The sequence below is a fragment of the Dunckerocampus dactyliophorus genome, chromosome 6 (assembly GCF_027744805.1).
Source record: "Dunckerocampus dactyliophorus isolate RoL2022-P2 chromosome 6, RoL_Ddac_1.1, whole genome shotgun sequence".
Lineage (NCBI taxonomy): Eukaryota > Metazoa > Chordata > Actinopteri > Syngnathiformes > Syngnathidae > Dunckerocampus > Dunckerocampus dactyliophorus.
The window spans coordinates 13,544,225-13,566,107 of NC_072824.1; the positions used below are offsets into that span (position 1 = coordinate 13,544,225).

The window sequence follows — 21,883 nt, forward strand, 5'->3', positions numbered from 1 at the left end:
ACTTAAATGTCCCCAGAAACTAAGCGGAACTACGATCTTCATCACCGAAATCTGACCAGAACTGGAGACCAAGTGGGGGGTAAGTTGCTGTTAATGGACTACACTGCTGATGGGGATGTTACAGTATATGACTTCATGTCAAAAAATCAGAACCATCCATTTAATGTTTTGATGTTTTTGCATTGTCACTACTTTCATCATACTTTGAGTACAGTATGTTTACCTTGTATCCCTGGTTGATGCCGTTGATGAATTGCTGAGGTGGAGGGTTCCATGTGAAGCGGATGGTGGTCGAGTTGACAGCAACAACTTCCACTTCCTGCGGGGGAGCTGTGGGAACTACACGCACATACACACAAACACCATACTTAGCTGGGATGGGTTCAACAAGAGACCATGTTTTGGAAATACATACTGTACAAATCTATCCTTAAGCTTGATGAGGGCCATTATTATGTTTGACAGACAAGCTTTCATTCATTTTTGTTACATTTAATCCCACTGACTTGCAAATACAGCAAAATAGCTAGATTTCCCATTAAAACTATTTTAATTCAGCATTCATTCATTTTGCATTGCATTTTCCTGCAAATGATGAGGTGAATTAGGAGTAATAGTACATGGCTGATGTGAACCATGGCAGTTCATTAAAGAACACATAATGTGTTCCAAATTCCACTCACTGACCTGAGGGAACTGGGCATGACTTAGTGGATTTGTGGGTTTATGTGACTTCCTGTGTAAGCATTATCGTTTAGTGACATTCACGATAAAGTGGCTGGTATACGGATTAAACATTCCTGCAAGGCTGCATAGTGCTCCTCTGAACTAAAATTACTTCACAAATATCGATGTGTACTGTTAGTTCATTTCTGTTGTTCTGTCTGTATTCCCTGTGTTGTGCTCTTATTTTGGTACATCCATTTCCTATTTGCCTTGGTTTTGAGTTTTTCTATGTCTTTCTGAGGAAGCTGCCAATCGGAGTCCCCATCAGCAATTAGTAAGCTTCTTAAAGGATAATTGTACTTTTTGGGAATTCTTTCCATCATCCACAATCCTTACGTGAGACATGAATACACCTCTTTCTCTTTTCAATGCTTTATAAATATTTAAAAAATAGCTAAAAAAAAGAGGCAGTTAAGAATGCAGCTATTCCACCTATAAAGCCCTCTGAAAAAAACTAAAAAATCTGCTAACAAGGCTAAATTTACATAATTTGACCTGCATATTAACCAAGCTACAGCGACAGTGTTATTATTGTTATTAACATTGTTGCGCCAAAAAACTACCTTACTGGTATAGGTGACACCTCACCTCACCACACACAGAATAGGTGTGTCCCACTGAATGCATTAATTAGCTGCCTCTTTTTAGCTGATTTTATATCTTTAAAACACACAGAAAACAAAGACGTGTTCATGTCTAGCATAAGGATTGTGGTTGATGGGCAAAATTCCAAAAAAAGTGCACTTTTCCCTTAAGAACAGTACTGTATGTGGACCTGGCCAATTGTGAGTTTGTCATGACGTTCCCATAACATCCTGGACATTTGATGCATCACGCTGCATCTGGTATTATTATTATTACCTGTTTCTTTTTCACGTCACGGTACCTCAGTAACCTCTGTTGCACCACCTTTTGTTCAACTTCAACTACTGCCACTTCAACGACTGTGAGCATTTGGGCATGCTTGTGAAGCAACAAAATACTCTTTTCCCTGTATCTCTGCATCCTGGGGTCACGCAGCATGGAAAACTGAAACGCCATCAGTGAATGTACAAAATAAGTAAAATGTGCTTATTAGCAAATCAAATATATTTTTTGTATTCATAATGCACCAAGTTGTTTTGAGTGCTGAGAATGTCAAAATAGTTAGAATACTGAAGAATGTACCATTTAAATGTCAGCTCATTTTTTGAAGGTTATTTTATTTCCACTATTTGAGGATGGAAGCAAGAAGGGATAGAAATGTGGCAAACATGTACTGAAGAGAAGATTTAGTGTAAGTCTTCTACCAGAGCGGTCAGATGGAAGAAGAGGCTGTGGAAGGAAGAGTGCGACACCCGTGTACAAATGTTACGGTGATTACACTGTAAGGGGTTTATGCTGATGCTAGGGGAAGCTGGAGTGTAATATTGCCCTGTTGCATGATGGGAATGCCCTTTTATATCTTACACTGCAGCCAGAGTGGCCCATAGACGATGAGAGTGACGAGCACTGGAGGAGAGCGGACCAAAAAACTGGTGAAAAGTGGAGAGGCAGCGCAATGGGAATGCAAGCCCATGCGTAGAAGAGGTAGAGAAAGAGAGAGATACAGAGATTAATTGATGCTGAAGATGCTCTCTTACCCCCTGCCATGCTGAGTGTACTCGTGGGGCTTGGCTTCTTAACCCGCACAGCGCACAGATCCAGATAAAAGACTAAACTCTGTCCTCTGGGGAAATCTTAGTATGCACGTATGCCTGAGTGCTAGACAAGCAGCAGCAGGAAAGAAATGCTATTAAGAGTACAACTCCAGTCTGTTCAACTACCCTGTCCAACAAAGGGAGAAGATGCCCCATCGACTGCAGCCACTTCCAATAAATGACATAATGAGGCACACGTCTGAGTCTATAAACCTACCCGCAACCCATCATTATGACTAATCAAATTAGGCCGAAATATAAAACAAAATTTTTCAAGGACACAAACAAAAAACAGTTTTTTCAAGTAGTAAGCTGGAATGTACTACTCCCTCATCGCATCTTTTTCTTTGCCTTTCACATTTTAATTCTCTACAAGGATTTATTTAAAGAGAAACCTGATTAGAAAATAAACCCACTCAGAATCATGTTGTATGCCAGCCAAGTAAGTGCAAACTCATCCCACACGCTTGTAAGGTGGTCCTATTACAAGATTATTTTAAAACTGATTTATTTGTGTAATTTGGAGAACCTGGGTAGCTGCATTATCGTTTTCTCATCTCCAGGGTCGGCCTTGGCCCCATGCTTGCTGGATATAGATGCCGTATACTGGGCACCACCAACAATGATACTCACATGTGCAGATCATAGCAAAATATAATTAATCAGACCAAATGTGCATCTACATTGTGTTCTCACCTCCTTGCAGAGTGTATTCAGTAACAGGACTGCTGTAGACGCCCAGGCCGGCTCCAGTGTAGGCAGCCACTTGGATTTGGTACTGTGTCCATATGATCAGGTCCTTCAGCAAACAGTAGTTGGTCTCTGGGCTGCTGATGTTTTTCTCTTGGTAGTCGCCTGGTAGTCCTGCCAGTCGGTACCTAAACACACATACACATGCATATATTGGTGAGCTGTGTCCACAAATTAAAAATTATCCATCCATCCATCCAACCATCTTCTACCGCTTATCCGAGATCGGGTCGTGGGGGCAACAGTCTAAGCAGGGAGGCCCACATTTTCCCCTCCCCGGCCACTTCGTCCAGCTCCTCCCGGCGGATCCGGAGGCGTTCCCAGGCCAGTTGGGAAACATAGTCTCTCCAACGTGTCCTGGGTCTTCCCCGAGGCGTTCTACCGATCGGCGCCTCCCTGGGAGGCGCCCGGGAGGCATCCTGACCAGATGTCCAAGCCACCTCATCTGGCTTGTTCATTAAAAATTAATTTGAAATTAATTAAAAAGATTGACATGCAGTTGCCACATGTCTGAAGTACTAGTATATGACCTTCTATATTACAGTGTGTGTTCTCTCAAAAATTGACTATAGACTCAAACGTGATTTTTTTTCATGGGGCCCAGAATTCCCGGTTACGCCTGTGCTATTGGCTATATGATATGAAAAAGAGAACCATAAAACCGCCTTAATTTAGACAAAAGCATATTTTACTGACTTTTTCACAAGAACATACAGAGGATGAGAAGCCTTTATTAAGGAGTGTTTGGATGTGAGCGTATATAGCTTGATAGCGTTCGAGCAGGACTTCCAGGTATCATGCAGCGGAGCTCTAAGTGAGAGAGCAGTCGGCAAACCCGGGGTCTTTAACCACTAAGAGAGGATGGTCACCGAGTCCGATGGATTCAATTATTTTTCAGGTTATTTGCCTTAGACTTCTGACTGTCGCGAACATATGGTGTTGTCCAGCGTTGGCTACATTAGCTGCTGTTTGACTGATAATCACATTGTAAGCCTCGAAAACTCACCACAGTCCGTCAAGTGTTTGTTCTTCAAATGCCGGGTGCAAAATTTATATCACTCTCACAAATGGCAGGTAAGGTCCACACGGCAGACATGTTTGTTTTGGGTTGGCATTCCTGTGCAGTGTGAAACACAGTGGGCAGGGGACGCTCGCTGCAAAAGTACCAGCCAGAGGTGATCGGCTTTTGTGATCTTCACTGAAAGGAATTTATCGGCATATGCCGATCACATGCTTTTTCACAAAAATCGGTTGATATTGATTGATGGCCGGACGATTGGAGCATCCCTAATTAAAAGACTTTTAAAGTACTCTAAGTTTTCAAGTTTTCAAGTATTTAGACTGTTTGTAAAGAATCCAGCTAAACTGTATATTGGATAAGTTAGCACTTTACTATCTTACAGCTCTGGTCTGCTGGAGCTGAGAGTAGATTCAATCCATATGTCAGCATCTTCATGGGCATCTCTAAGATTGTCATACTATTTGATGCAGTGGCTGACCCAGCGCTCCAGTGGACATGCTATGTCATACTCTTGCACATAAACCCGGATGCATCCAGTGAGGAGGGGCCACTGGAGACCAACAGGACATTTTTTGGAGGCAGGGAGATAAACACTGTGACACTCAGATCGAAAGGTGGAGCAAAGGTGAGGCGCAGGAGAAATGGGAGATAGAGGAGGAGTAAATGGGCAGCGTGGAGTGACAAGCTGGTACAATAAGAAGAAAAGAGGTGAGGGCAGGAGGAGGTGGGAGCCCCTGTCCCGTGAAGCTGAAGAGAATCGGGGGAGTTTGTGCTTTGATTCGAGTGGGAGCAGATTACACAGTGAATAAAGATAACAAGCTCTTTGCTTGAGCTGCAATTTTATGTAAATGTACAAAGGGCAGCTGAGGGCACTTTGATTGCAAATAGTGTGACTGATGATAAAGAGATATTAGACCAGGGGTGTCCAAAGTGCGGTCCGGGGGCCATTTGCGGCCCGTGGCTGTGATTTTATCGGCCCGCAGCACGGTCTATAAATTGAATTTAACAAGGAAACTTAAAAAACAAACAACAACAGCAGTAAAAATGGGAAAATCAATCAAAAGTCAAAATATTAAGAAAAGAGTTGTAATCTAACAAGGAAAAAAAAGCCATAATCTCACAAGAATAAAGTAATCGTATGAGGAAAAATGTAATTTTAGTAGCATGAAGTTGTACATTGTACATTTTGGAAACTTAGTTTGGGGCAAAATTTATAACATGGGAATAAAGTCAAAATATTTAAAGAAGAAAATATACAAGAAGACAGTTGAAATATTTGGAAAATTATACAAAAAAAAAATCAACATCAGAAATTTTACCAGAGTAAAGTCAAAACTATTAAGAGAAAAAAATAGTTTTCTAATGAGAAAAAAGTTGCAATTTTATTGAAATTAACTTGAAAATGAGGAAAAATATAATTTTAGGTACAATGTTGAAAAAATACATTATTGTTTTAAAAGATATAAAGAAAATTTACAAGAGGAAAGTTGAAATGAAATAGTTGGAATTAAATTAAAAGTCTGTGAGATGACCTGAAGGTGGCCATACACAAGATACGCTCTCACAATTTGACACATTTGGGGCATTTTTTTTGCATGCAGGAGTGGACAAATATTATCAAGTCAAGATGTGCCTTGCTGATGCCCAAAAACACCAAATTTTGTAAGCACCGGTTTTCGACATAACTTATTGCCAAAAATATGCTTTTGTACACTGTCTTGGTTATCATACGGCCAAACAAGGCGCCTAACCCACCCACGTATCATTCCACGGAATCGAGTGCCGAACCAAAGTATCGATGGCATGGCATCCAGGTGACCTAATTTAGAGGAAAGAATCCTAAATAACGTGTCAGCGAAAGAAGGGCATCTAAGTATAAACAGGAATCCCAACTCCATGTTCCTCACCAGTGTGACAAAAAAATAAATAATTGATATCGTAAATAAAAGTAAGGCAAAAACATCAGTCGACTGTAACGGTATCGACATGGGAATGAGAAAAAAGGACATTACAGCCATCGCTGAACAACTGACGTACATTAGTAACTTATCATTCCAGGTTGGTATATTTCCAAATAAAATGAAAATAGCTGAAGTAGTCCCAATTTTCAAAACAGTAGACAAAAATCAATTCACAAACTAACGACCAGTTTCTCTATTGCTACAATTTTCTAAAATCATAGAAAATCTATTCAGCAATGGATACAGAGCAAACATTTCAACTTCCACGGCGCTGATCGAAATAACTGAAGAAACTACCAACACTATAGAACGAGTGCGCAGCTGCAATATTTATGGATTTAATAAAAGCATTTGATACAATCAATCACAATGTCTTAATTAACAAACTAGAAATGTATGGAATCAAAGGGGTAGTCTTGAACTGGTTAAAAAAGCTGCTTAGCAAATGGAAAACAATATGTGAAGCTAGGAGAACATACATCTGCATGACTAAATAGCTCATGCGGTGTACCCCAAGGGTCAATACTGGGGCCAAAACTTATACATAAATGATATCTGTAATGTCACAGAAGACCGAAAGCTAGTATTATTTGCCGACAACTCAACCACATTCTGTTCTGAAGATAGCACACAAAAGCTATTAAAAATGATCACAGATGAAATGACTATACTGAAAAGAAAAAAATAGATTATCCCTGAACCTAAGTAAAGCTAAAATAATGCTATTTGGTAATAGCAGAAAAGATCTGGTGTGCAAATACAAATAGATGGTGCGGACATTGACAAAGTGAATGATAATAACTTTCTTGGTGTTATAATAGATGACAAAATGAGTTGGAAATCCCACATTGAAAATATACAACATAAAGTGGCAAGAAACATTTCTATACTCAATAAGGCAAAATTTGAATGGCAAAATGAACAAATGTATCAGCACTTAATGTGAAATGTATTAGTAATTGTGACATGTATTAGCTATTTGATGTGAAACAAAGATTGAATAAGCTCTGCTCCTTCCTGCTCCTTTTCGACATTTGGTATTGTGATATGAGAGGTACACTGATGTGAAAGAATGTGAGAAAAAAAAGAATGTTCAAATAAATAAATCATCATCATCATCAGGATGCGTCACATACTGCGTTCTCTCACACAAACATCTTAGCTGCCCCAGCAAGCGCCTTAGAAAAACAGATCAATCTTTTAGAAAACAGAATAGTGATAACAGTCTTCGAAAAATAAATATTTTCCATACTCGAGTTTCCATTTTCCATACTTTTCCATACCTGGTCATTTATGAAAATCAAATTCCATACTTGCTTAGAAGTTCCTTTGTCAGCTGAGGAGAACGTGAGATATGCTATTTATACATGTGTCATAGTTAAAAATAGTGTTGCACTGCAAAACAACCCGCCTAACTCACAATTAGATTCATTGCGTACAATGGCAGCACAGCCAATGAAGTGTAGTGCAAAATGATATTGCATGGTAACACAAAACGCATTATGTATGAGAATATTTTAACTGTGTAGGAGGCGAATGTGTATGAAGTGTCCAAAGTTATATGCATGAAGACCAGCGAAAAGTATAATATAGTGTTTAAGTGTGTATGGCATAGACAGTATATTGGTTAGATAAAAAGTTACAGTTGAATAGCGTAGGCGGTTCCGTATGCTGAATATGAATCGTGCAGATAACATTCAATGTTATTGCACTGTAACTGTGCTGTATGACATGGCCATGCTTGAAAACATATGGCTACATGTGTCCATGGTTTAATATACCACATTTCCCTTTTATAAGACCATTTTATTTTTTGGGGATGAGCACAACACGTTTTGCAAGTGTCATGAATAACACATTTGTGTAGACTCACTTTACTAGAATGCTAGAGCCACTAATGTTAGCTTCCCCTTCTGATATAGTGGGTTCCATAAACAATATATTGGTTTTACAAATGAATGGTGTAAAGCCACAATATAATATATTGTGAAATGAAACGGACTATGCAGTTAATGTGGGGTTCACATGCAGGTTGCCAGTAAATTGTTAGCTGGACAGTCTAATGTTTGCCAGTGATAATAACGCACACTTAAGGTCATTGTAACACTTCTTTCAAATGTAAAAGAACATGCCAGGTGATTTGCAATAGACAGAGGATGCAAAATAAACACTTATGTGAGTGTATGTATACCTGAGCATGTATCCTCTGAGGACTCCATTGAGCTGTGATTCTGGAGGAGGTTGCCACTGGACCATGATGGACTGGTTGGTCCGACCACTGGCCACAATATTCTTGGGAGGAGCACTTGGGGCCTCCTCCCTCAGCATTAATCTGAAAGAGAGAGACGGGAACAGATATTTGAAATTATGACAAATAATAAGTATTTCGATACTAACTATTCAGGGCTGCACGGTGGACGAGTGTTTAGCATGTCGGCCACACAGTCTAGTCAATCTCCGCTTGGGCATCTCTGTGTGGAGTTTGCATGTTCTCCCCGTGCTTGGATTTCCTCCGGGTACTCCGGTTTCCTCCCACATTCCAAAAACATGCATGTTAGGTTAACTGGAGACTCTAAATTGTCCATAGGTATGAATGTGAGTGTGAATGGTTGTTTGTTTATATGTGCCCTGCGATTGGCTGGCGACCAGTCCAAGGTGTACCCCGTCACGAAGTCAGCTCCAGCATGCCCCCGCGACCCTAATATGGATAAGCGGCATAGAACATGGATGGATGGATACTAACTATTCACTTTGCATCGCTGTGAAGAGATGTAATGAAGAATGGGGGATCTCTTTTTGAAAGTTTTAAACTTCTGTTTCCATGCCAGTGTTATATCGAACAGATGAATGGACATAGTGGAGTCTACTTGAGCTGTCAAGTAGTCAACTCAGTGTTGCCTCCATGGCTTCAGTAACCACCAATTGCGTGCAATTGACATAATTTTCAATTTATCCACTGATGGATTATTATGCACATTCTTAATTATTATAGTGAGACTCTAAAGAGTTCCCACTGGCTACGTATAACTACATTTACAAGTGGAGATACATGGCACTGCTGCTGCTTATTATAACATATCGTCTCACAGCTTTAACAGCCATTTCGCCCATTTTTCATTGTCCTGTCACAGCCCTGCAATGTCATGGTATTCATTTGTTTGTTCAGTATTGTTCACTTATTTCAAACAACCACTGCTGATGCTGATGATGGAAGTGCTTCATCATCTCCTGGGACTATTTGAGCTGACACTGGCTCTTTCAAAGCGCAGACTCGCTATTGTATTTCATTCGGTTGGCAGGAGACAACAAAAGAGCATTTTGTGCAAAGATGTTGCAAATTCTGATTACGATGATGACTTTCCTGCGGTTTCACACTTCTGAACCATTCATACTTTTGTTCAGTACAGTGGAACGTTGGTTAGCATACACCCCAGTTTGCACGTTTTACATAACAAATGTAGGCAAACATTTTTTTTTAAATTGTGTACAGCTGCAAAATAAACCACCATGGGCCGAAGAAAGTTACAAGTGCCAGCTCTTTGATAAAAAAAGGTGAGAAACACTAGTGAATCCAAGAAATAACGCGAAGCAAAGTACCAAGGTAGCATTCATGTGGCTCTCTCCTCCCCTCTTTCCTTGCCGACAAGTCTTCCATCAAGGTAAAAGTGATGTCAAATTGTTACTTCCTTTCATTTATATACATTTTGCTTTGTTTTCTGCATGTAAAACTGCAATTGTTCTATACTAAGTGTTTTTCTTAATATTTTTGCCTGGAATGGATTAATTGGATTTACATTGTTTTCCTATGGTTGTCGTCCGTTCGGCTTTAGAAGGACCCTTTGAAACAGATTCATAACAAAAACTGAGGTACCCTTGAATACAGCAAAGTGGAACCTTGGTTAGTGTCATTAATTCATTCCACAAGGTATGACTCTAACCGAAACAGACGCTAACCGAATCAATTTTTCCCATAAGAAATAATGTAAATCTAATTAGTCAGATCCAGAAACACAAAACATCTTTTTATAGTTTTACAATTGTCGTTTGACATGGAGAAAGCAATTCGAAATGCATATAAATAAATATAAATGACGCATGAAAGGGATCAATGAACATTTTAGGTTACCTTGACCTTAATTGAAGACGTGATTGTTGGTGTGGTATCCCCACAGACACGGTGTGGCAGCGAGATCAACCACCACCACCTTCCTGTTTTGACATGAGCTGTTTATTGAATTCAGTAGTGTAACACCCAATACTACAAATAACGTTGCAAGTGCCAGCATTTTGATCAAAAACATGTGAAAAACTATTGAATTCAAGAAATAAATTGGAAAATTGTGTTTGTGTGGTGTCTCGCGGCCACATTGGGCCTTTGGGAACAGTAGTTTTCAATGAAGATAAAGGTAACCTTAAATGTTGATTTAACCCTTTCATTTGTAATTTATATGCATTTAGAATTGTTTATGTAAAACTATACTTCTAAAACTACAAAAACGTGTTTTGGGTTAATTTTTTTTTCAGTCAACCACTGATGACATAATTGACGAGGGACATAACTTTTTGCCAGCTATTAGGATGCTAACAAGAAAGGACGTTTTCTGATTTAAATATATATATATATATATATATTCAGAATACAGATGGACTCACACAGTGCATTTATAGCACAACAAGACGCACACCATATCGTACGCTAACCGGATAATCCACACAAACCGAGGCAAAATTGTGGTGTAAATTTTCTATGATAACTAAAAAACATGCTAACTGGAGCAGACGCTAAGCAGGGTTCCACTGTATATATAATGCTTTCCGGTGTCAGACTGTCGCCACCATAAAACCATTATTAGTTGTTTTAAAGGAAAGCTGCAGTTTTTTGGGGGAATTTTGCCCATCATCCACATTTCTGTGCGTTCTAATGAGACAAAACGAGTTAGTATGAGCCAGCTAACAATGCATGTCATGGGAGCTACCTATTTCAACTATGAAGCCCTCTAAAAAAAACCCTCTCACAACGTTGGATTGTTTTATATATACATACATGATGTGATCATGCTTATTAACAAGTACATTGATGATAATATGTAATACTTACAGTATATTGCCATATTTTGATGATTTAACCAAAACGTCTTTCCTAGGCGCATTGATTTAACATAGCCCATATAGCTAACGCTAAGGATGGCATGGCTCAGGTGGTAGAGTGGCCTTCTCCCAACCTGAAGGTTGCAAGTTCGATCCTCAGTCCTCCCATGATCATTTGTCCTTGGGCAAGAGACTGAACCTCCAGTTGCTCCTGATGCTGCGTCATCGGTGGGTAAATGTGTAAGCAGTGTCAAAGCGCTTTGAGTGCCTTGGAGGTGCAAAATGGCGAAACAAGTGAAAGACCTTTTACAGCAGCATAGAAACAGCAACCACATTTACAATGTCCGCTCTCATTGGGATGACTGTGTCTTCCAACACAAGACCTGTGCTCCAGTCCTCAGGTAAAAAATACTGACAGCAAACGAGCATCTTGTTGAGTCTTTGTAGCGAAATTGAGGGCCAGTAGTATCCACTCTTACGCGGTGGCTTGGGGCGTTGTGAGTGACGCCGAGACGAGCGAGGCGTCGTGTTACTTCGCCAGATAAATATAGTTTTTCATGTTAGCTGCTGCGATAACAGTATCGCTGTAGCTTGGTTAATATACAGGTCAGTTTTTTTAATGTTTTTTTGTAAGGGCTTTAGCGTCAAAATAGGTACCTCCCATGACGTGCATTGTTAGCTGGCTCATACTAACTTGTTTTCTCTCGTTAGTATGCACAGAAAGGGGAAATAAATATGTGTTCATGTTTCAGATAACAAACTGAAAGTTTTAAGTTGTGAATGATGGGCAAAATTCCCAAAAAGTGCAGTTTTCCTTGAAAGCAACGAAAGTTTTAACTAACATGCTTAACTGTCATACACGTGTACAAATAATTTAACTAACGCTATAAGTAAATTGTAAAAAGCCCAAACTTTAAATCAAAAGACAAAGGAGTAATGTGCAACACGGTGAGTCATGTCATAGATGTGCCTCACTTTTAACCTTTTAAAGTATTTTCGTGACATTTATTTATATATTGAATTAATTGAATACATAAAAGAAAAAACAATAAATTATCAAACCCTAACAAGGTCTGTGTTGATGCTGAAATATTACTGCTTTAACTGCAAACTTGCATACTTGCATAATTTTCAGTGAACATTATTCTTCTCTTGTCATGTTTCCTTGTTGAGTTGCGGAAAAGCCACAAATAAGCCAAAGAAAAAGCAAATCACGTGCAGAGTTAAACATTTGAGGCCTACTAAGTTGAAGGCAGGTGAGGAAAGCTGACATGTTGCATCATGTTTTATAATATTGGAATAAGGGCGCAAAAAGCCACAAAAGACCCTAACTCTAACCCACAAAGACCATTTGAGGCCTGCCATGCTGACGTTTCACAAGGTTTGCTGACGTTTACGTGACAGCATGCAAGACAGAGGTTCAAACTTTTGTGTGATTTGAGAGCAAGTTTTCAAAGTAAATATAATAAATTCACATTTATCATTCATTTTTATGTACAGTAGATGCCAATGATGTGGCAAATATGGAATTTTTAGAGTTTTGTTCCCTGGGAGGAACCACTTTTCCAAGTTTGGGAAACTGTGTTTTCGGGGCATATTTTCCCCAATAATTTCCGTTGAAATCAACCATGGAGGCTCCACTGTAGTTAGAGCGTTATTAGTAGAATTTCCGTTGAAGCAGCGTGATCCCTCCTGAGCTCTTGCCCTCTGTCTCCTCAAACCTTTTTTTCCAATTTCCTCACATGCTCTGATCTCCTCTATTTTTCTTCAGGCCCATTTGCAAACTTTCACCTTTCATCCATCATATCCTCTGCCCTCAATCATTTGACTCGCGCGTCCTCTTTCTTCTTCTCTTAACCCCGCTTGACGTCTGACTCGACCCGACCCGACCTGGGCTGGGGAGTGATTACAGCTCCCAGACGCGTTGCGGCAGGGGAATGCGCACAGGCTCGTCAGCCTGTGGCTTTTCCGTAAGCAGCTCAGCCCACGTAATCACAGCCGTATGTGTCCATACACAAGCATCACATTTGTCCCTGAACTTACGACATGCCACTACATCCGATGGCCTTTTCCCTCGCACGGATTAGAATTTTCCACATCTCCCTCTGAGTGATGCACTAAGCTACTGAGCCATGAGCGCTGTGCTTGCGTGTGAAGCTGTCTATGATTGTGTGCCTGGATATATGCACACTCGCGCTAAAACTGTTAGCGAGAGAGTCGCAAAAATGGACGTATGGCACAGGCCAGTGGTTTTATGGCTGTGCTTTACTTCTATTAGGCACTGGTATCAGGTGCACACACACTCTTCTATACATACATATGCCATGATTGAGATTGGCTTGTGTGTAGCCGTCTGGAAATAGGCTATACATAATCTTCAGTGCTGCAGCTTTTGACTGAAATCGATGATCCAAATTAGCGCACCACACAAGCATCCCCACGCCCCCAAACTCCTGAACAGCTGCGTTTGCGCACACAGTTGCACCTACAGCAAAATTCCTTGTGAATTGCCTTTATTCCCGCCCAGCCGTTTAAGAGTGAATATTTCACACCAAGTGAGTTCAACACAAGGACGTTAACTTCACATATACACAACTTATAAACCCCCAACCGACTCCAAGTCCCTCTGGCACGGCAACACTCATCCGCCCGCATGCACACATACAAAAACGCACATGCATACACTATATGCAGCTACAAAACAAGAGCTCGCAAACCTCATAAGTTTGTCTGACACACTTTATCTGTCCCCTGCTATTAAAGTAAAGACGAAGGTTTTCTGGATGAGATTTTGTGTGTTTTGTGCAAAAGTGTGCGTGTGTGTGTGTGAGTCCCCGTGTTGCAGGAATTAGTAGAAGTTTCTATCTGTGTCATCCTCCACTAGTTAATGCCCACACGCTTTTTCCACCAAATCCACATGTGCGTCGACTTTTAAATGAAACGGTTGAGTTGACCTGCATTCAAATGAGACAGTAAAATGTCAATTTATTACAAGTAGGAAATGAGGAAACAAGATATTGAAAAAAGCCCAGATGGGACATGATGCAGGGTATTCGGACTTCAGCTAAAGGTTGCAAACACAAAATGAGGTGGCACTAAATGGTGAAAATGGTTTATTCAGAGCGAACCTTCAGCAAACCTCTAGTTTACCCTGCATTTGATTGGGGAAAGTGCAACTGCGACTTTTACTTAAGAAAATGTTTAAAAAAGATTGAAAACATACCAAGTACATTTTTAACTAGCTTTCAAAAAGTCAAATTTAAGACATTTTAAGACCTTTTGAAGACCATAATGACTAAAATTTAAGACATATTTCCGTGCTTCCTATTTTTCCATCCACCTGCTTCAACCATGCATTAAATTGTTCGTTCTGTCGCCACAAATTGTTGACACATCTTATACAAGTAAATCAGCTTTGTGTGGGCCTTAGTGTGTGTTAAGTTAACACACACTAGCTGTTTGTGCACGATTAATTCTGACCAGGCTGCACCAGCTCTTTAGTTTGTAGTTATGTTATAGCTTCCTCAGAAATCACAATATTTATATGCAAGACTGAAGTGTATGCATTTTTAAGGGAATTTTAGACATTTTAAGGCCTTAAATTCAAATGATTGGATTTTAGGCTTTTTCGGACTTCTTAAGACCCCACGGATACTTTGATAACACAGAAAAGTAAAGGAAGTGTGGAAACCTACAGGCTGATCTCATGTTTGACGTGGAACAATGCTGGCTACAAACATGCTGCAGATGTAATGAGTGTGCAGTCTTTCTACCATGTGAAGAGGGTTGGGTATTGGGTATTGTGTTGAATGACAAGTAGCCAAGTGGACTTGGTGTTTAAAAATTCAGTTATGCTGCTTTACCTTGGGGGATTTAAAACGTCACCGGGGGAGGGGGGGTAGCTAACACAACTGTGTGACATATGACACGCACCTGCAGAGATCTTTACTATGTATTCTATGTATATTTTGAAAGTGTTAGTCATAGGTGAAATAGTGCTAAAATGATTATTCTTTAACGTTTTCTTGATTGATGATTTATATCCAGATTTTATTGCGTGGCTCTGACATGAACTGTAATTGCATCCTGTAAAACGATTTGCAGTGGAAGTCATTATTGATGGTTGCAAAATATGCTCACAATTTCTGCTACACAGATAATATTGGCCAAGTACAGGAGCTATGAAAAACCACTAACAATCTTTACCTTTCGTGCTCGCCACCATCACGTTAATCAGCGTAAAAGCGCTTGGATGCCTTCTGTTTTTGCTTCTAAACGCAAACCAGCTGCAAAGTAAGAAGCTAGGTTATAGTTATGGGACCAAATTACTCCACGTGAATAAAACATGAATCAATTATGTATCTACTAATCTACAAATCAGGTGGTTTCATCATCACGATTGACATACACTAACAGTCAAATGTTTGCGTCTGTGTAGGCTCTCAGTCGTACAGGAGTTGTCCATCGAGGAAAAGGCTTCTTGAGACGTCATCTGTACTTCTGTGAAGAAGTTGTCGGACGTTTCGCTCCTCATCCGAAGAGCTTCGTCAGCGAACTAATAAGTGCTGGTAGCTTAGGCCTTAAATACAGTAAGAGTGGGCGGAATTGGTGTGCCAACACCCTCCTCCTATTGGTTCGTTACACTAAGCCTGCATTCCTCATCTTTACAGTGGTATAATCCTATCCTGTTATTCACACCTACGATAAAAGGGAAGTGTCGCTCCCTGAATTGGGTATGAACGACTCTGATACTGGCTTGTTAGCATCTATTGTTCTGGCTCGGCCCTGCCTTCACCTCATTTGCAAGACTAAGAGCTGTGGGTTTTGGTCTCAGTAACCTGCTGAACACAGGGTCCAAATTGAACCTCAAACCACCATTCAGATTGGAGCCAGAGGAAACTTTGGTGTCTTATGATGTGACTTCACTTTTCACATCTGTCCCCACCTCAGCAGCAGTCTCGGTGGTGAGGAAGAGACTGCTCGAGGACTCAACTCTGCATCGGAGAACAAAACTTAGTGCTGACCACATCTGCCAATTACTGGAAATTTGCCTTAACACCACATATTTTCAGTTTAGAGGGAAATTCTACAGACAAATTCATGGTTGTGCTATGGGCTCACCAGTCTCACCCATAGTGGCGAATCTGTACATGGAAGAGATGGAGAAACAGGCTCTCACATCCTTCTCAGGGACAAAACCAAGGCACTGGTTTAGATACGTGGATGACACCTTTGTCATAATCAAAAAACAAGAAATTCAGTCTTTCACAGATCACATCAATGCGGTGGACACCAATATCAAATTTACTCGCGAGGACACTAAAGAAAACCAACTAGCCTTCTTAGACTGCAAGGTAATTATAGGAAAGGACAGACAGCTACTTACAGAGGTCTTTAGAAAGGCCACACACACTGACCAATACCTGCTTTTTGAATCAAACCATCCACTACAACATAAACTAGGGGTTATTAGGACCCTCCAACATAGAGCGGAACAAATACCAACTAGTGCTGAGGGAAAGAAAAAGGAGACACAACATGTCCAGAGAGCGCTCTCAACCTGTGGGTACCCACGGTGGGCTTTTAACAAATGTCAAAAGAAGAGAGTAGGGAAAGAAACCCAAAAGCCCACAGAAGCTAAAAGGAGAGGAGTGGTAGTCCCTTATGTAGCGGGGGTCTCCGAAAAACTCCAGAGGATCTTATGGCAACACAAAATTCCTACCTATTTCAAACCAGTAAATACCCTGAGACAAAAATTAGTGCATCCTAAAGACAAGGCTCCAAACCAGAAACAGAGCAATGTGGTCTATTCCATCCACTGTAAAGATGAGGAATGCAAAGAGCACTACATTGGGGAAACTAAGCAAATGCTCCAAAAAAGGCTTTATCAACATCGCAGGGACAATGCTAGTGGTCCTCAATCAGCAGTACATCTACACCTGAAAGCTACCAATCACTCTTTTCAGGACAGCGAGGTAAAGATTTTGGCCAAAGAAAACAGATGGTTTGAAAGAGGAGTAAAGGAAGCTATTTTTGTCAAACAACAGAACCCATCATTGAATCGGAATGGTGGTTTGAGGTTCAATTTGGACCCTGTGTTCAGCAGGTTACTGAGACCAAAACCCACAGCTCTTAGTCTTGCAAATGAGGTGAAGGCAGGGCCGAGCCAGAACAATAGATGCTAACAAGCCAGTATCAGAGTCGTTCATACCCAATTCAGGGAGCGACACTTCCCTTTTATCGTAGGTGTGAATAACAGGATAGGATTATACCACTGTAAAGATGAGGAATGCAGGCTTAGTGTAACGAACCAATAGGAGGAGGGTGTTGGCACACCAATTCCGCCCACTCTTACTGTATTTAAGGCCTAAGCTACCAGCACTTATTAGTTTGCTGACGAAGCTCTTCGGATGAGGAGCGAAACGTCCGACACCTTCTACACAGAAGTACAGATGACGTCTCAAGAAGCCTTTTCCTCGAAAGTCAAATGTTTGGACACATTATGCTATTGAATGGGAAATTGTGTCCAAACCTTTGACTGGTACTGGTGCTTTTATACACTTCTGACCAAATTTTAAGACCAGTTGAAAAACTGCAAGAATTATGCATTGTTGGATCTTAAGGAGGTTCTAAGTAGAGATTCAAAATGCGACTAGAATAAATGGGAGTGAGTAGGGACGGGCACCGTAACGGTACATTTATACGCACCGACCGAATTCTGCCGCTGCTACCGGGCACCGACTCACGTAAAATCAAAAGGTACCATGTTTCGGTTCCTAAACGACAGTCTCTGAGGAGTGTTATGGCGCCGCTAACGACATTCAATTCACAAGCGAAGAAGACCAATCCAGTGCAAAATGTAAATTCTTGCAATTTTTTAACTGATCTTCAAATTTTGATCAGGAGTGTATTTCATTCACTGCAAGGTTTTATTTGCCAGTATTTTTCAGGAACTTAACATTGTACAGTTACCTTTTTACATGCTTTTTATGATGTGGCGGAGATTAAACACAAAAGTAAGCAAGTTTTGAGCGCACCTCAACTTTAAATTTTCACTTCTATGTCAGATTTTTAGTTAGCATATGCACATACTGTCTAGTTATTTAATAAATTGCAGATTGACAACATCCAAAATGGAACCTCTTGCATCAACCATATTCTGTTCTGGTATGCTTTCCATTGTATAGTATCATGTAAAAAAGACTCAGTAAAGTGGCTTTGTGAGCTGAAGATTACAGCTGGTGTCTGTGAGGGAGGTCTCTTCATATTAAAGGGATAGTTCGGATTTAGTTTTGTGACATGAAGTGTAGTCCACCAACAGCGACTCACCCCACACTTGGTCTCCTAAATCCAGTTCTGGTCTGATTTCGGTGATGAAGAACGTAGTTCCAGGTAGTCGCTGGGGTTTCACAAGTAAGGAGTGTGGCTTGTCAAAACAATATACGTTCAAACAAGTAATACATTTGGATGACAAAAATGCCTACCGTAAATCACGGTGTATAAACCGCACCCGTGTATTCACCGCACCCCCATTTTCAGGCTCACGGCGGGGAAAAAAAATGTTTAGTTCATAAATGCTCCAACTCTTTCATCTCAAATCAACATGCGTAAAGGTACTAAGCAATTTCAAAAAGAAGAATAAAGGAGAAATCTGAACTTCGGCATCTAGATTTTTAATATTATGGCTAAGCACGGATTAATAATAATAATAATACTACTACTACTAATAATAATAATAATAATAATAATAAATCAAAATAAAGAAATTTGCAATTTTCAGAGATGTTTTGATATCTTATCTTTCACTGCTTCTCTTTTTCTCTATTATTATTTTATTGCATTGCTTCAGTGTGAATTTGAATAAACTCCAACGTTGTATTGTATTTTACATTGGAAGCTTAGGTTAGCTTCAGTGTATAAAGAGATCGTTTCACTGTGTGAAAATACACACAGCCGTCAGGTAAGTTAGTTGCATACACAAGCATTTTCAGCAACTGTACAGCAGAGGGCGCTAAAGTCAAAGCAACTGTCTGACCCACAGATGGCTATTCTAAAACGGGCTTCTTGTCAATTTCTGCATCTGGTCACAGACCTGTCATCGTGTATAAACCGCACCCCAAGTTTTTGCTTCTTACCAGTGGAAAAAAAGTGCGGTTTATACGCGGTGCTTTACGGTACTTGAAAAAAATCATACCTCACAAATCGCTCTGCGTTTTAGTTGTCTCCCGCCCTATCCCTGAGCACTGTCGCCGCTCCATTCTTGTGTATGTGACAAAGATGCTCGCATCTTGTTTACGTGTGTGTTTCACAGTGCAAGCGTCTTTGTCACAGACACAAGAATGGAAAGGCGACAGCGCGCAGGGATACGGCGGGAGACAACTATAACGTCGAGCGAGCAGGCATTTTTGTGATGTAACTGTATTAATTTTTTAATGTATATTGTTTTGAGAAGCCAAACTCTTGACTTGTGAAACCCCAGCGACTACATGGAACTATGTTCTTCATCACCAAACTCCGACCAGAACTGGACTTAGGAGACCAAGTGGGGGGTGAGCGCTGTTGATGGACTACACTGCTGATAAGGATGTCATGCAACTTCATGTCAAAAAATCCAAACCATCCCTTTAAGACTAAATGCAATTCCATTTTGAATGCGTGTATGAATGGCTGTTTGTCTATGTGCCCTGGCGACCAGTCCACCCTGTCTCCCGCCCAAAGTCAGCTGGGATAGGTTCCAGCATGCCCCCGCGACCCCGATTAAGATTAAGCGGCATAGAATATGAATGAATGAAAAACAATTCAATTTCTGGTTTACATTCTGATCTTTTTCTTTGTTGCCATTACTTTGGTAATGGTAATGGTTTAATTTTATTTAAACATGCATACAAGTTACAATGGAATACATCACATAGATCAATTTGAAGTTCCACATGTCCAAAAGGAGTAGGAAGAAGCAAAGCTTATTTAATCCTACCACTCATCCATTTCACATCAATTGCAATACATTTATTTACTTCCTGTATTCCGATGTAGTCTTTACCAGTTAATACATGGGGAAATTATACAATAGAAAATGATAAGGTCATGTAACGATGTAGTAATATAACTGTCACGGTTGTTCTTCAATCATAATAAATAATAATCACAAAATTAGTATAATAGTAAATAAATAATAGTCAGTTTAAATAGGTGAGTAATGACAAATAACTAGAGTGATGAGTAATGAGTGTTGTAGTGATTAGACATAGCATTTTGTACACAGTGGATCAAAACTCCTCTTCCTTGTATTTTGCAAACATCAACTGTTTATATTGTGTCTTGAAATCGCACATCTTGGTGCTTCATTTGAGTTCCTTACTCAATCCGTTCCATAATTAGATTCCACATACTCTATGGTTGTTTGTCTGTATGTGCCCTGCGATTGGCTGGCGACCAGTCCAGGGTGTACCCCGCCTGTCCAGCATACCCCCGCAACCCTAATGAGGAGACGTGGCATAGAACATGGATGGATGGATGGATACTGAAATGCTGTGAGTTTTTAGCGTTGTTCTCGCATTTAAGTATTTTATGTTTAGTATTTCCCTGAGATCATACTTCTCCTCTCTTGTTGAAAAGTATTGGATGACATTTTTGGGTGGCAGGTTATTGTTTGCTTTATGCATATTTTTTGTCAGCATCTGTGCTTGTTGCCCTGCTGCCACCTGTCTGTCATGTGTTGCAGTACACGGCCGTTCCTGCTGGGGCGTAACCACCCATATACACCTGCAAGCAATCTCATTACCTTGAGTACTTTAGCCTGGTGCCTGGTGCCAGATCGCCCCTTCATGCACTCTAGTTCTCCACGCTGCCTTCTCGTGTAGCTCTCGCTTGTGCTGTATGCCTCCTGGTATTTTTGGCGTCTTGTTTTAGTGAGTATTTTCTGCCCTGTTTGGCTGTTCCAACAGTGGTTCATCTGTTTCCTGCTACTGGTATACAGGCTGTATTTCCTGCGTGGGTTTTTCCGGCAGCGACTTTAGTTTAGCTTTTTGGTATTTTTTCCCTGCTAGTCCATTTGCTTGCAGTGTTTTTTGTTATTATTTTTGGGGGGCTTTGCACAGTGCTTATGTTTGGACTCTGTTTTTGTAACTCTTTTTATATTTGTATTTTCTCTCATTGAGGACTCTTTTTGTGTGAAATATCTTATTTTTGCCACCACGTGTCACGTGGGATCCAAACCGGCTACAGCTGTTTAACAATTTTAGCTGTTTGAACATTTACCAGAACAGCAAATTTTCTGATTTGTGATTTTTGGAAATAGAGGCTTTGTATGTTCTCGATGCGCAGCATTATGAATTATCCCTACGGATCTTTTTTGCAGTACATTTAGCAAATTAAGATCACTTTTATAGTTATTACCCCATATCTACACACAATAAGTTATATATGGTCATAACAAAAACAGTAAAGAGTATGGAGCGATTCTTTTTAATCAAATTTTAGTTAATTCAATATTGATGTATTTCACGCCACGTTATGTTGTATATTTTTAATATGAGATTTCCATCTATGATGATGATCCCCAGAAATGTATTTTCATTCACCCTTTCAATATTCACTCCGTCAATTTGTATTCGCACGTCCGTATCCTTTCTGCTATTACCAAATAGCATTATTTTACC

At 40.2% G+C, this 21,883-nt stretch overlaps 1 protein-coding gene across 3 annotated transcripts in view; it reads right to left on the reverse strand.

The window, feature by feature from the left end:
- sdk1b (sidekick cell adhesion molecule 1b) overlaps positions 1–21,883 on the reverse strand; it is a 369,858-nt gene that overhangs the window by 71,043 nt on the left and 276,932 nt on the right. For all 3 annotated transcript variants that reach the window (XM_054779326.1, XM_054779325.1, XM_054779324.1), the window contains 3 exons: positions 8,329–8,469; positions 3,102–3,283; positions 224–339 (listed from right to left, as the gene is read on the reverse strand). In XM_054779326.1, the coding sequence (XP_054635301.1) occupies positions 224–339; positions 3,102–3,283; positions 8,329–8,469 (439 nt within the window). The remainder of the gene's footprint in view (positions 1–223; positions 340–3,101; positions 3,284–8,328; positions 8,470–21,883) is intronic.